Source organism: Ciconia boyciana, chromosome 1 (genome assembly GCF_034638445.1).
Source record: "Ciconia boyciana chromosome 1, ASM3463844v1, whole genome shotgun sequence".
NCBI lineage: Eukaryota > Metazoa > Chordata > Aves > Ciconiiformes > Ciconiidae > Ciconia > Ciconia boyciana.
Genome location: NC_132934.1, coordinates 16,827,955 through 16,843,697, shown reverse-complemented (window position 1 = coordinate 16,843,697; position 15,743 = coordinate 16,827,955). Strand labels below are relative to the sequence as shown.

General features: G+C 41.1%; 2 protein-coding genes across 4 annotated transcripts in view; one reads left to right on the top strand and one right to left on the bottom strand.

Annotated features, from left to right (window-relative positions):
* The window catches only part of LRRK2 (leucine rich repeat kinase 2), a 74,051-nt gene extending 62,869 nt beyond the window's left edge, over positions 1–11,182 (top strand). For both annotated transcript variants that reach the window (XM_072859849.1, XM_072859839.1), the window contains 7 exons: positions 108–301; positions 594–666; positions 1,502–1,686; positions 3,109–3,261; positions 4,036–4,244; positions 7,430–7,504; positions 9,439–11,182. In XM_072859849.1, the coding sequence (XP_072715950.1) occupies positions 108–301; positions 594–666; positions 1,502–1,686; positions 3,109–3,261; positions 4,036–4,244; positions 7,430–7,504; positions 9,439–9,560 (1,011 nt within the window). In that variant the 3' untranslated portion in view covers positions 9,561–11,182. The remainder of the gene's footprint in view (positions 1–107; positions 302–593; positions 667–1,501; positions 1,687–3,108; positions 3,262–4,035; positions 4,245–7,429; positions 7,505–9,438) is intronic.
* Positions 11,183–11,201: 19 nt separating this feature from the next.
* The window catches only part of ERGIC2 (ERGIC and golgi 2), a 36,131-nt gene continuing 31,589 nt past the window's right edge, over positions 11,202–15,743 (bottom strand). The window contains exon 12 of one of the 2 annotated variants that reach the window (XM_072859877.1): positions 11,202–11,526. In XM_072859877.1, the coding sequence (XP_072715978.1) occupies positions 11,437–11,526 (90 nt within the window). In that variant the 3' untranslated portion in view covers positions 11,202–11,436. Of the gene's footprint in view, positions 11,527–15,238; positions 15,481–15,743 lie in introns of those variants that run through there. The other variant, XM_072859868.1, reaches the window with a different exon arrangement.

Here is a 15,743-nt window from a genome sequence, read left to right as displayed (position 1 = left end):
TCCAGGGTCTTAGAGGATTGTACTTTATTTTTATTACCAGCAATTTACTAGCATTTGCCTTTACTGAAATCGTAACCAGGTTGTTTTTCTTTTTTTTTCTGACTCAGGATATCACAGATAGTAAAATTTTAAGTTTGGCTTTAGTGACCCTTCCTACTGAGAAAGAAAACTGGATTGTAGCAGGAACCCAGTCTGGTTCTCTGTGGGCACTTAACACAGAAGATGAAACAAGAAGGCATCGTCTGCAGAAAATGTCAGATTCCATCACTTGTTTATACTGTAATTCTCTTTCAAAGCAAAGGTATAAATGAATTTTAAATATTTTGGGTTACACTTTGAAAATATGACTAAATAGAGATGTTCAGAAAATGACATCTGTACACGCATGCAGTTTTGTTCAGACAACTGCTTATTTTGCCTGTACTTTCACTTAATTTTGCACCCAGTGTAACTGGAGACTACATTCCTGACCACAGGTGGTTGTATTTGCTTTTAGTGTTCAATGGAACTCTTGAAATACCAGAGGCTACTCATTTAAATTTTTCTTACCTGGTTAAGGCATTTCTAGAATTCATTATTTTATTTTATTTCAGCAAACAGAAGAATTTCTTCTTGGTAGGCACAGCTGATGGCAGACTGGCAGTTTTTGAAGACAGAGCAGTAAAGGTAGACTTGTTCTTTGCTGTGTGTTCTACAAAATACTATCAGTAATATGTAAAGCAACTACCAATAGTAGCTTTATTTCATGCAGCTTATTTTTTCATTGCTTCTCTAAAACTCAAAATAATTTTCTACTGCAGTCTTAGAGGAACTGCACGTGTTTTACAACATCTGTTTTAACCAACAGAGTTAAGAGGGGGAAATTATTTCTCATTGTAGGGCTTTGAAAGGCCTGGCCAACTGACTAGAGAGTGACATTAATGGTTGTTATTAAGAATATTCTAACAGTTTTAACCTCCTTTATTTACTGCTGTTATAGCTCCTTTTTCTTTTCGTTCACACTAAATTTTCGTAGAATAGATATCTTCAAAAAGACAATATTGTTTAGATTTTCTATAGGTCAGAGTTCTGCTCACAGAACAGATAAAGAAATGCTGGGAGCTGTTTATATCAGCTGGTTCCTGAAGGTTAGCTCCTGACCACGTGCAATTTAGAGCAGTTAGGGATTTGCGAGGCATTGCAGAACTAGAATATAGTCCAGTGTGGGATGTCTCCAAGATATGGATGTAACTTTCCATCCAGTTCTTGAACTGCGCCAGGGGTTGCAGAAAGTGTCAGTCCCAGCCCTGTCCCGTTTCTGCTCATGCAGGCTGTTTTCTATGGGACATCTATAATGAGACTATAGTGCTTTTCGGTCTCTGACATTCCGGTAAGACACCATAATGGTTCAGAAAATCTGGCTGTGTAAATTTAATTCAGCAGACTGTGTGGCCTTGTTTTAACAGTTTCTGAGTGTCTGTATACTCCTTGTTTCTAATCGAAAGTATATTTTTTCTTGCAGTGTAAGGGTGCTACACCTTTGAAGATACTAACTATAGGAAATGTTAGCACACCACTGATGTGCTTAAACGAATCCTCATACTTATCTGAAAAAAATATAATCTGGGGAGGCTGTGGAACAAAGATCATTGCCTTAACTAGTGATTTCTCTGTTCAAAAGCTCATTGAAACAAAGACAAGTCAACTGTAAGTTTTTCTTATAAATTACGTTACTTGGCTTCTTTTGTTGTTTTCATTGAAGATTTCTGGCAGTACTTTTATGTAATGTCTTGTTCTAGAGCTCATTCTTTGACTTCTCTTGTTTCCGTTCTTTTCCTTCCGTAATACAGATGGAATACAATGTGCATTAAAATAAGATCAGTGAGTAGTGTTTAAAGTATTCGTTGCTGTTTTTAAACAAGGGATAGGCATTTTTACTATATAAAGGATTTATGAAGTCAATATCCATTCAGCAAATGTGTAAATGCAACTGAACAGTTTTTCTCCCCCAATTGCATCCCCCAGGTCCTGTTTACTTTATTTAGAATTATACACACATACTTAGCATAGTATTTGTCCTTAGATGTTTGTCAGTATGATATGTGTGCATATCTTTGCCCTATGTAGTTAAATCATGTATGATTGCTGACTTCTCATTATTTAGAAATTAGAGACTGAAGTTTTTGGAGTGTTTGATGTAATTCTCACATGGGCAAATCCTGCTCTGAAGTTAAGGGGAATTTTTCCTGAGCAGGGAGAACAGTGTTTGATTTTACGGTAGCAGATACCATTATTCTGGGAAATTGATTTGCTCTGGAAAATAATATGTTAAAATAAAGCAAGAAACTAAAACTTCAGTAAAATGCAGTTCAATGAAAAGATGCAAAATATGTCACAGGAATAATCTGAGCTTTGTGGAAGCAAAACTGTATATGGTTTTGAAAATAAAGTTGTCAAAAACAAGTAACATTAGGGAAAGTAGCAGTGTTACTGAGTGTCTGCTGTCAGGGACCTGTGATTTTGAGCTGTTCTTTAAGGTGAATTGAAGAGTCAGTGAAATAAGCTAATGCTGTTAAATTGCAGGGCCAATAATATTTTGATACGTGCAGGCACAGATCTGGCATGAGAGACAAATTCGTATGTAGAGGAAAATAGTCAAAAAGGCTGTCAGCTGAAGTGAAACAAGAGCAGAGCAAGGTGAACTAAATCTCACTGCTGCTTTTTAGGCTTACTCATCTTTGTATTGAGTGACACTTCATGGTCTTGTGGGCCCTGTGAGAACTATCGAGTGTCTCCAAACATTGAAAGAGTGGCACGAGAAAGCTGGAGTTTGTCCTGCTGTGATGTGAGCATATGTGATTTGAGCAGATAGATGGGAAAGATTTATTAATAGGCTTTGGGCATTAATGCGCCTCCAGGGATATCATCAGCATAACTCCATTACTGTGAGAGTTTATTTCAAGCTGTAGGAAGTTTATAGCAAACTCTTTCAGTTGTATCCTAGCCCAGTTTGGTTTTAAGGCTGAATGATTCTGTAAGAGCTAGAGGGAAGCTAACCCCACTCATAATAGTCAAGTTTTTCTACTAGATATTTTCTGTGTATCTAACTGGATTTCTTCTCTCTTCTAGGTTCTGTCATAACGCTTACAGTGATGCAAACATTATTTCAATAGCAATAGAAAAATCCATCTACTTGGCAAAGAAAAACAGCCATTTTGTGGAAATCTGGGACAAGAAGACAGAAAAACTTTCTGAACTAATTGACTGTGCACATTTTCTTAAGTAAGTGTCTTATTTCAGATTGATGGCCTGATGCATAGAAAGCTGAATATCAGTTTGCCTTCTCTAGCATAGTACCTTAACCTGCTGGAGGTCAGGGATTTGCCCAGTTCTTTGGGCAAGTGTGGAATTCCCTTCCTCTCTTTTGGCCCAGAACTTCAGAATATCCCATACATAATCTCAGTTTTTTAAGACCCTTATTATAATTTCACAATTTGTCTATGATTTCAAGAAGATTCATTTAACTCTGCTCAAGAAAGAAGAAAGTCTTTTGCTGTCCTTCAGGTACTAATGCTTTTACATCCAGTTCCTTCCTGCATCCCCTGAATAAGAATGTCTTTTCTCTCCAGTGCACAGATTCAGTAGGAGATCAGAGTTTTATTAACAGTGGCACTGATTTTCATTTGTATTTAAATTGTTCCTCTCCCTTACTGTGCCACATCTGTTTCACTTTCATGGTGAGGTTAGGAGCAGCTCCTAAGGTTAGGTGTGCTCCTCCCACTTTGCAGTGACATTATTCTCCTACAGTCTGGGAGAGAACAGAGGGGTGTACCTGCCTCCTATTTAAAGATCTTTTGAAGCAGACCAGCTGGGTCTCAGAAGGTCCAGTAGTTTTCATCCCAGTTTGTTTCAAGTCAAATCAACTGATTAGCATGAGATTTTTGCAGCTTGTGTTGATGAATGATTGTTTAAAAGGCTGGTATTGAGAGAGTCATTTTAGCAGTTGTGGAATAGTCTGCCACAAGATTTTAATACAAATTCTCTCTGTACACATAGGGACAAAGTGGAAAAACTAGATAAGGAATCAAAACATAAACTGGCTTATTCTGGAAGAGTGAAGACAATTTGCCTGCAGAAAAATACTGCACTGTGGATAGGGACAGGAGGAGGACATATCTTGCTGCTTGATTTATCAACACGTCGTCCTGTACGAGTTATAGACAACTTTTGTGATTCTGTTAGAGTCATGATAACAGCTCAGCTAGGTAAGTAAAACCATCAAATGATAAGTACTTTGAAATCAGTGCCAAGTTTAGGATTGCTGGCTCCTGTTTGGCATGGTGTTCCAGGAACAGATTAGCATTTTCTGTGGTTTGTTCGTTCATTCTATTCTGCTGCTGTCGTCTTCAGTCAGCGTCAGACACTCCGGTGTTAGCTGAATACCAGCAGGCTGTCATACCTGTGCCCACATAAAACAACAGCTCTTCCCTAGCTTGTCACTGATCAGCACGTGAGCACACCCCACCTTCACTGCGTCCTTGTGCCATGCTTCAGCACAGCTCTCACTGTCTTCTGCCCAATAGTCTTCATCTTGATCTGTGTCTGCCTGTGTTCTTTCTCCATCTTAAGTTTTATGCTTCTGGCTTCTCTCTCTGTGGAGCTTGTTAGGTTTTTAATAATTTTTCCATAATTGCTCATTGCCCAGTTTTCTTCTCCCATCCTTATTCAGGAATGGTTCTTTTAGCTTTGGGTCACAGGCAGATCATAGCAAAGCTGGGAAAGTGCTACAGTAGTTGTGGGTTTTCAGTGGTAATTACAAACAGCCAGAGGAGTGTAGGTGAGCATGGGGCAGTTCTTGGCTGTTGTAACTTTCTTCACCTGTACAATTTCCTGCATCTCTCCCAAAAGTAATAAAGGCCATACCAACTCAAGAGTTCATTGTACTGCAGTGGTGGGTACACTTAAAATACACATTACTTCAAAAAGTACTCTGTGGCACAACATGTGGATTTCCATCGCCTTCCACTGTGTTTTGAAAAGAACTCTGGAGATCCCTTGTCAGTGTGATTTAAAGTGTGTTTGCTGTCAAAAAAAGACTCTGAAGCTGTTGTTGTGGACTCAGAAACACACTGTAATCCTGCTAGCAAACTTCATAGTTGCAGGCTGTGGATGTTTTCTCATTACCATCATGAACTTAATTTGGGGGCTGTTTTTTCCTCTCTGGCACCAGAAGTATCCACAGACTACAGTTAGCTCATAGTGCTGACAGTGTTGTATGAGTCAAAAAAACATCTTCCTCTGACTTGCCTTTGCCTGAGACAGCAAGTCTGTAGAGTCTGTTCAGTGCTCAGCTGTTAAGAGTGCCAGCTATAGAGTCCAGTTTCACTATCACAGCGTTTTCAGTCCTTCTAGTCCTGATAGCTACAATATTAGTACTATAAAGGGACATTTTATTTTTAGTATTTTGTAAATAATACTTACTATGAAAATAAAATTTCTTCCTCACTTATTACTGTCATTGATAGGGAAAGGACATTGTAAGGAATAGTACAGTGTGATTTAAAAAGCCTTGAGTCTCATATTATTTGTTTCTAGCCACCTCAACATTTTTAATCAAAATTTTATGTATAGAAGAGTGAATACTTCAGGAGAAAGAGTTTAGCTGCGTTTGCAAAAATCTCAAGAATGGCAAGTAAGATTGATACATGCAGTTTGATGTGTACTTTTTTCTTTTGATCATTTTTTCCCAGCAATTATTTATAAGGGTTGGTTTTTTTCCTAAATTCAAAGACACTGTTTTTACTGGGATTTTCACAGAATCAGTGAAAACGGCACTGAGGCTGCTGAACAATTCTTCAATAGTAATGCATTGCTTGTGTGAAATGAGAGAAGACAGAGGGAAATATTTTTGTATTACATAGTTTCATTTAATATTAAAATATAGAATGTCAATCAGATATAAATATTTCAGGGAAAAGAGATTGCCAGACTTTGAGACATCAATTTTATCTGTAGTTCATCTATGAATATGGAAATATAATGTCTTTTTCTAATTCTCTCACCTAACACATTGACGTGTAATAGACATGAGACTTATCACAGGGCATGATTTGTATGTAAATCTGTAGTTCATTTTGCAAGTGAAAAGTCAGACTTCTATGTAGTAAGAAAGGACCCTAGTCTGAATAAGAAACATTACACTTAAGTTCCAATCACTTTTTCACGAAGTATGGATAGGACTGGTTGCAGAAAAAATTAAAGTGATGAAAAATCTGAGCATGGAAGAGGTGTATCGTTCCCACCAGCTCTCATCTACCATAAGCAGATTTACATCAGTGTCAAAGGAGAAGATACTGTAGATCTCCACAGGGCAGGAAACATCTCTCCCTACCTTGTAGACATGCTGGGGGACCCACTAGAAACATTTGCTGATTCAGAAGGAACATATCATGGGGGGGACACTGCAGCGTGGTCACACAAAACTTCCAAGACTGTGACTTTCAGAGTAAGCCGTACTCCAGTCTGTTTATACCCCAGAAACTGACCCCCTCCTCATCTTTTCTCTGGGGGACTTCATGTATGAAGAGGTGTGGGGAGGTGTGGGGCGCAGAGCTGCAGCTGGGGTGTCTGCACATAGCGGGCTGTTCCTTCCCTGGCCTGATCCGTCACCCAGGTATGTAGGCTGGGTCCTGTATTCCTCTACTAGCATACAGCCAAGGGCTCACTGCCCTTGTGCTGCCAGTAGGACAGGAAGCTGCTGTGGCAGGAGAACACGTTACAGCTTCCATCTATCTTGCAAGACATCTATAAACATGTCTTGTTGGGAGTAAGCGGGAAGTTGATATTGAAACACTGGCACATTCAACTCGTCCCTCTGTGATCCAACCACTCCTGTCTTCCTAGCCTTTTTTTTGCATTATTCAGTAGGCATCTTCCTATGATTCATCCCCTATTTCTACTTCCCTGCTAACTCTCCTTTCCTACCTACGTGCCATCGTTAGTTCAGAACACTTTTAATTAGTTTGTATCATATTTGGTTGGTTTGTTTTTTTCATAACCAAACTGATTACTGGCACTTTCTGTTTCTGCTGTGCACTGGGACTTCATTTGCAGTCTGTCCCTTCGCGGTGACATCTGTTTCCTGTGACTCTACTACCTCTGCTTGTGGCATATAATAGGGTGCTTTGTTCTTGGGCTTGTTCAACAGGCTGGCCAGCTGATCCAGGGCTTATGCCTTTGAACCCTGATAAACCCCTACATTAAATGGAGATGTGAACTATATTGTTTTCATGTCTGGGTTTTTCATGGTTAATGATTTTGAATAAAGGGTCTGGTTGACTGAACTCTGCTTTCTGTCTTCTTAGTGGCATGATGTCATCTACTCTTTCTGTCCTTAAATTACAAAGTGCCCATTAAAATTAAAATTTGACATTTTATTTCTTCGAAAAAGGGAGTCTCAAGAATGCGGTCCTGGTTTTGGGATATTGCTATAAAAGTGACACCGAAGACAACAAATATCACAAAGGTACCTGAACTGTGTTTTATTAATTTGTATTGTTAGTGGAGTAGACACTATTATGCTTGACTACCCACTGAGAGTGGAGAGTTGATGATCACCATTTGATATAATTTTATTTAAATATCATTATTAGTTTTTGTTGCCTTTTGCATTTCTGGGCTCCATACAAACTAACAGTAACTTCCAAAAATGGATCAGAGGAAGCCACTATTTGAAGTATATAATATAACTTGGTAGAAAACTGTATTTGGAGAGTAAATGTCATTGTCTAATTGGAGAATGTATCAAATGGATTTCCAGGGGGTCTGTGCTAGGCCAGGAATCCTCAATGTTTTCATTAATTATGTGGAGGAAGTGAATGTGCTTTTCAGATTTGCAGACAATTCTCAGCTAAGACAAAGCCACAAGCACACTGGAGGGCAGGATTAGAATTCCAAATGACCTTGACAAATAGAACCAATGGTCTGGAAGGAAGTAGGATACAATTCAGTAAGGACAAATGCAAGACCTTTTACTTAATTAGGAATGATCCGTTGTACCAACATGAGGAAATGATCAGCTAAACAGCAGTGCTGCAGAAAAAGGGTTATAACTGATCGCAGGCTGAACACAAGTCAACCGTGTCGCATTGCTGCAGAAGAGGCAAACACCATTCTCACACCAATCGAAAAGTGATGTCTGTAAGATATGAGCTAATTCTTACACTCTGCTGAGTGCTGATATGGCCTCTGCTGGAGGAGCGTATCCATTTGGGACATTGCTGAATGATCTGGACTATTAGGAATGGTCCAGAGGAGAGAAATGCAACCTGTGAGGAAATGTTGCAGGAAGTTAAGTTGGTTAATATAAGTAAAGCTTAGAGAGGACATGATAATAGGCTTCAAATATGTAAATAAAGAGAAAGGGAATAAACACTTGTGTCTTTATTCTACCCCATCCCTGTGGGTAGGATGAGGACTAACCAGTTTCTATTACAGCAAGGGACATTTAGGTCAGACATCAGGAAAAGCTTCCTCACAATTAGGATAGTGATGTGCTGGAATAGGAAGATAGAAAAACTCCATCTTTGGGTTTTTCTAAGAACAGTTACAGTTGATGCTCTGATCGATGCCCTTCTTCACCTTTATCTCATCCCAGTTTCAGTGGCTCCTAACAATGTGGCAATGACAGTATAAAGTTAAGGGTGGCAAGTGTAGATGAGCTGACTGTTTGGAGTAAAATAAGAATCAAACTTACAGCAGTGGTTTTTACATTCTGATATTCCCTGATTATTACCATAAGAACACCTGTTGCCTTTTTAGCCTTTTTATTGTATTTAAGAGTGCCATTAATTATCCAGAGAGGAATCAGAGACTCCCAGAGGGCCTTAGTTTGTGAACCCCTACTCATGCAAGTGTTCTCAATTATCCTTGTTCCACTAAAAGCAATGTGAATTCTCCTTGAATAAAGAGTTGTTTGCATGAAGGGAGACTGAAGAAGTGACCTTTTCCCAGTATACTCACTACCTTCTGAAATCAGTTTTAATTTTTAGTTTACAGTGAATGGGTTTTGAGTCTTGTAAGAATTTAGGGTATATCTGCTTGGGAAAATAGAGATGAAATTTTATGCAGGCATCTCAGTACTAACATTAGCTGTAGCTCAGGTCAGTACCTTATGGCCCACAAGCACCAGAAATGGTTTTCAAGTGCTTTTAAATGGTATACTCTAAGTTTAGGAACTGGAATCCAAATCACTGTGCAAGTACAAACAGCTTGTAACCCATAACTGCATTACCTCACACATAAAGTGTCATATAACTTGTCTTCCAGGTCCTAAGCATCATGCTTCATTAAGGCACTTTACAAGTAATTAAAAAAGAAGCAGATAAGCAAACCCACTTCTAATTATGCAATAACTCTTCTCTGTTGCAGTTTTCAATTTTTTTTAATTTTTTTTTCCAGAATTACAATCCTGCGTGTCAGTTTGGGACATTAACCTGCCCCATGAAGTGCAAAACCTGAAAAAACATATAGAAATGAGACAGGAATTAGCAGAAAAAATGAAGAGCTTTTCTTTGGACTGAAAAGTCACCCTGCAAGTGCCATTCTCTTCTCTAGTCTTCCATCCTGACTTACCATGCAATATTTACACCTTCTTGTTGCTGGGGTTTTTAACTGAAAACCAGAAAGAAAATTTCCATGAGAGAGGCAGTTGGTATTCATAGGATACCAAGAAAAAAAGAAGGATAAGTTATTTGTAGTGTTTGAAAGGACAGAAGACTATTGAGAATTTCTGAATCTGAAGTGTTATCATGCATCTGTTGTTTACTTGTGAAGTTCTGCTCTCAGCAACTATGGCTCAACTTCAGTATAACATTGTTCATCCGGTTTTTTATTCCAGTTAAATTGGGAATAAGCCAGGAGACTATAAATGGCTCTTATGTACTTCATTATCTCTACTGAGTTGACGCTGTAATAAGAAGCAAAATTTAAGCCTCTATGTGTTTATTGCAGTTTGCATGTATGAGTTTGCTCTGATGATTCATGTTTTAGTAATATCAGAGCTCATGACCTTGAGTATATGAAAGAAAACATTGTATTTTATGTAATAGCAGTATTTAAAGGAACATATAATGACTATGTTACTCCTTGAAAACAACAGGCAGAATAGTCTTTATTTCTTCCATTAATAATTGACATTTTTTCATTATGATCAGAAAAAAAGTTGTGCTACATTAATAAAATAGCTCAGAATTCATAATTTAAATACACCGACAGGCTTCTGCAATTTGCTGTCCTCTTGCAGTACTGCAGTCTGCCCTGTTCTAGGAGATGTAGTCACATCGTTATGAACATTACCATTCACATACATCTGTTGTACAGCTCACTTTGAAAAGCCAAGAGAAAACACAGAGGGTCAGCTCTGATCTAAATGCTGCTACAACTTGTACCACAAAGAAAGAAGCATGCTGCTGTAGCCAGACTGCTAGTTCTTAGTCCGACTTGCTGGTTTTCTTATCTCAATCTAAAAAAAAAAAGGGAACTTTCACTTTGATATTTCCAGTGTGCAAAGTTTCCACTTATTCTTGTTTTAATTTCTATTGTTATTTTGGCGGTAAGCAGGGGAACCTCGAGGAGTGTAAGAATTGGCTACCTGTTGCATATAACTACCAGAATTTGTTGCCACAGATCTTCATTCAAGAAATGCCTTTTGCTGCGCTCTGGCTATAAGTCCAAGCTGCTTCTGACAGCCTGCACTGACCTGCTGTAAGTAAGTGCCTTATTTCTGTCCACCCAAAGTCAGATGTCATTTTCTTTTTTTGATACCAAATGGATCTATAGGGTGCTCCTGAAATCTCAGGGAGTGGAGTATCCAGAGCCATTCCTGGGTCTATGGAGCTGAATGAAGTTGAGCAACCAAAAAGTTCTCAGTTCCCCTTTTACAGTTTTGGAGAAATTACATACTAGGACAACAGCTTTTATTGTGTCCAACTGTATCATTGTCTATTTTCTGCCATTTGTTGAGTGAGTACTCAGGATTCCTTTCAGATATGCACCCCAGTTTTTATGTATTCTTGTAATCTGCATACTGAGAATAATTTGCTATTTATATGGGATTTTATAACTCTGAAAATATGTATTATCTTATAATGAATACTTTTTTAAAAAAATAGAATATATGTATTGTGATTGTGTTTATTTATAAGTCATTTTGAGATGTAAGCCTTAAACCTTTTTATTAAAACAGTGCTTTGTTAACAACATAGTCTACTTTCTGATCACTGAATTTCCAAGGAGGAGCTTTTGTGTGCAGCTTTTGTGGAGCTTAATCCCTTACATCAGGATGATGCAAGATCCCAGTTCAGTGGGTTGTGTTGACACAGCTGCATTATTCCCGCGTGTTCTCTGTCTCATAGTGCATGTCTTAAGCCCTCTTCCATACCCCAGTGTGCCTTCTACTTAGTGTTCCTTGCAGCCTTCCCCAGAGACGGGAGGTGACCTGTAAGCAGTACTGTCCTTGCAGTCGTTAGTCTCCTCTTCCAAGATTCTCTGGAAAGGAATGATCCATAGACTGAATCGGGCCTATGTGGTAGGTATGACAGGGATAGCAAAGAACACAAGAGACAATAGCAGCCAGCGAAAGACAGGAGGTCGTTACAAACCTGACTAGATTGGCCACCGTTGAATATCAGTGGTGAGGGTGTAAAATTCTGCAACAGTGGTAACCCACTGTGACTATTCAGCAATACAGCACTCATGCATATGGAGCACAGTGATCCAGCTGCATCCTCCCCAAATACTTTTTAGTACTGTAAGAAAAGATCTGGAGAAGATCCCACGTTGGTGCTTCTTGTTATTCTTTGCCATTTGATACAGTCTAGAGGTGCATCTCTGGCCATCTTGAGCCCTGTCAGCTCCTGCTGTGCAGCTGCCTGTCTCCCGAGCGTGGCATTTCTTGGAGAGAATAGTGGCAGGGCATATCCTGTCAAATAAAGTGGGCAGCCCTCAGCATCCGGCTCTTTCCTGAGTGTGGGAAAGCTGGGGAAGGAGGTGGCTGCAGAATTGTTTGGCCAGAAGCTGGCAGGCAGTAAGTGGGCAGGCCCAATTTAGAAGCGCTCAGGGACTGGCATCCCTTTCCCAGCTGGGACATGCCACCAAGGGGAAGAACAGCACTTCTGTGCGACAAACATTTAAACCTGCGCTGTAAGGAAACCTTTTCCCAGAAACATCTCTACTGACAAACTGTAAGGAAAGAGGAAAAAAAAAAGATCCATGACTTTGTGTTCCCCCTGGTTTTAGTGGAGTTGTCTGGAAACTAGAAGGATGTGATCATGTAGGAGTATAAGCTCTACCAGATGTCATGCTTCCTGGATACTTAAGATAACATCCAGCACCTGAAAACAGACGGATAACCCTTACTTCAAAAAAGAGCCTGTTTGCTCATGGGAAACAAGCAGTATGGTTTGGCTGTGATTTCACACCTGAGCCGGAACGTGTAATTCACCCCATGTTCCTCAGAACTGTGCAGCTAAAGGATACTGGGGTTTAGACCTAAAGACAAAGAGACGAGCTGTACAGAGTAAGCTGAATGCTTGACTAGAGACTGCTTTTATTTTTTTAAGTATCTTTCCCCTCCTGTGCTATTGACTTTCATTAAGGGCATTCTTTTTATTGGTTGCTTGCTCTGACGTAGAGCTGGTTCATCTGTACACTGATTTTAACCTTATTTCTTTTACAAGCAGTTCCTGGTTGATACCACTGTAAACAAGTTACACAGCCTGATTTCATGTACTTTCTGTATTAATACTGGCATTCCTCTTACTCTGAAATCTCATACTTCCTCTTGTGGCCCTTATTATTATCCCATTACTTCTTTATGTACCACTTTGGGGCAAAACTGGGACGTGTAATGGAGGAGAGAGAACGAGGCCTTCTGGGTGTGAGTTGATCCCCAAACACGGGCATTTGTCATTCCTGCCACTTAATAACCATACCCATCGACCTAGAGTGAGCAAGACAAATAATCTGCTTTATGATGAACTCTTCAGATACCAGAGACATGAGAAAGTAGTAAGGGAAAAGAATGAGGCTCAGTGACTGAGGAAGACAGTGACATTCATACTGTTCTATCACTGGCTCAAGTAGAAAAAAGCATGTGAACAATTCCTCTTCACACTTATTTTCTGGCCTTTAAGCCATTCATTAAGGAATCTGAAAACAGCTCCCATTAACTGTCTTAAGAGAACCAAATTTTCTGATCAGAACTAGCAGTTGTTCTGTTTTTTCTGTCTGAATTAGTTCTTCATCTGTATTATGAACTCATCCCAGGGCTGTACTGACCTGCACAGGCTCTTATAGAAAACCTTCTTCAAGGCCTTTGAACAAGTACAAATAAAAATTACATTTATTGGCTGGCCATTTTGTTAACTTTTCCAAAGCTTTGGTGGGGTTTTGTTGTTGTTGTTAGGTAGGCATGTATCTTTAGAACCATTTTATTGGTTTATAAATACCGAGTGACATAATCACATGAGAGCTGAGAATCATACTTATTGCATATCTGTATTTTAAAATACATGATTTTAAGAGGGAAAAAAATTGTATTAGCACCGGGAAACCTAGTTTAGCAAAAATTTAGAAGCCAATGCAAGTAAAATTTCCAGCGTTCACCTTCAAGAATGTTCTTTGCTGTATTTGTGAGCTGTGCAGGTACTGCATGAAGACAGCAGTGCCTCTGTCTGTAGACACCTCAGGAAATCTCCTCAATACTTACACTAGGTCCTGTTCAATTAACAAAATTACAAGAATGATCAAATTGTGAAACAACTTTTTTCCCCTGCAGTGACCTTCTGCTGACAGGTACCATTTACATGGTTTATTTGGACTGAGCAGTAAACTGGAATTATTTTTAAAAAGTTATTTAAAATTACGATATACCCATAGGTCAACAAAAAAACCAAACAGTAATTTTTAAAACTAGCCTAATTTGATTCTGCTAAAACCAAAATTAAAGTAAAAGCAAGTTAAGGCTGTTTCTTTTTTTTCTTTTCTTTTGTGTTGCTTTGATTTTCTTGCAGCCTGAGAAGGCGGCAGGCGAATACTGTCAGGGTTGTTAAGCCCTGCCGTCAGTCCCTACAAAGGCTGTCACTAATTAGCAAGAAGAGACTTAAGAATCAATGTCATGTCTCTGGCGTATGTAATTATTTACTTCACTTCCACCACAGCTCATTAGCGCCAGTGACCTGAAAAGTTAAAGCGGATGGAAAAGGGGAAAGAAATTAAAATAATCTTCTGTGGCAATTGCAGTGTTTTTCCTTTTCTGCACCATTTCTCTCCCTGCCTTTTGCCGTGCTTTCCCCGTGCCGCCTCCTGACGCGCAGCCGTGCCGGGCAGAGGGGCAGGGCTGTTGGCTGTGGTGGGCTTTGACCCTGCGCCCGTCCAGCCGAGAAGCACAGAAACCATTTTGCAGTCAGAAGAAAAGGAAAAAAAAAAAAAGGGGAAAAAAAAAGAAAGAAAAGCTGACAGTGTGACAGTCCGCTGCCAGCCCAGCCCAGCATCCTTCCCACTGCCTGGGGGCCAGGTACCCCGCTTCGGTGCTGCCATCGAGGCCCCAGGAATCGCACCCTGCAGGGTTGTCCCCGGCAGGGAGGGCAGGGCAGGGCAGGAAACGTGACCGTGCAGCGCCTGGACGGACCCACGGCTCTTCCTTCCTTCTGGAAGACGCCAAGGAGAGGAGGCGAGCAGGCTGGTGGCAGCACAGGGCTGCCCAGCAAATGCCCTTGCCCGGGCGCTGCCCTGCCCTCGTGGCACCGTCATGGCGGGATCTTTGGGGCTGCACCCGGGGAGGCGGCTCTCGTGTTTCCTGCACCATCACCACCTGCCCCGTGGGCACCCTGGCCGAGAGCTCCTGCTTGAGGGCTGGGTGTGGGCTGGCTCCTGCCCAGCCTTAGCAGGAAAGAAATGGGAAGAGAAAAGCAAACCTCACCCCCCTTCATCTGCTCAGCACACGGCTAAAAGGCAGCGGCTGCCCCTTCCCCAGCAGAGCCCCACGTGGCCCCTCCCAAAACTCAACATCTAACCAGAGCCACGGGGACACTGGTGCTCGGGGTGACATCCCGGTGGCAGCGAGTGCCTGGGCAGTGCTGGGCTCCCTCACCTCAGTCACAGCACCTGCGCCTGTCACCCCCCTCACACCCCCCCAAAAAGGCATGAATCCACACAGGCTTGGGTTCCCCACCGAGCAGCAAACCCGTCAGCTTTCGTGGGGTTGGAGGTAGTTTATTGAACCGCTCAAGAGTAAAACCACCCACCCAGGGAGGAAGGGCTCAGGGACCAGCGCCTGTGGGGTGCTGGTGTGGGGCGGAGGGAAGGGGCGCCAGGGGCTGCCATGTCTGGGGGAAGGTTCCGCAGAGGGGAACAGGCCACAGCTCCTGCTAAGGAGCAGCCCGAGGCCAGGCTCGCTCTTTGCACCATCTCTTCTCTGCGTAGGCCTGTTGAGTCATGAGGCTGCAAAAGGAAAAAAATATTTCATGACAAGCTCCCATTTAAAATCCTTTCTCAAGGGAAGGACAACCCAGAACTAGAGGCCTTGGGCTCTAGTTAGAACTAGAGGCTCTTGGAGAGGCCTTGGGCTCCCCTCCAGACCCTGGGTCAGCCCGACACGGTGACAGGAGCGCAGTGACTCAGCTCACAGGGTCACACACCTCCAGCATCGCCACCTCTTCCCCTGCTCCAAGTTTCATCAGCTCCCGCAGAGCCCAGCCCATGCA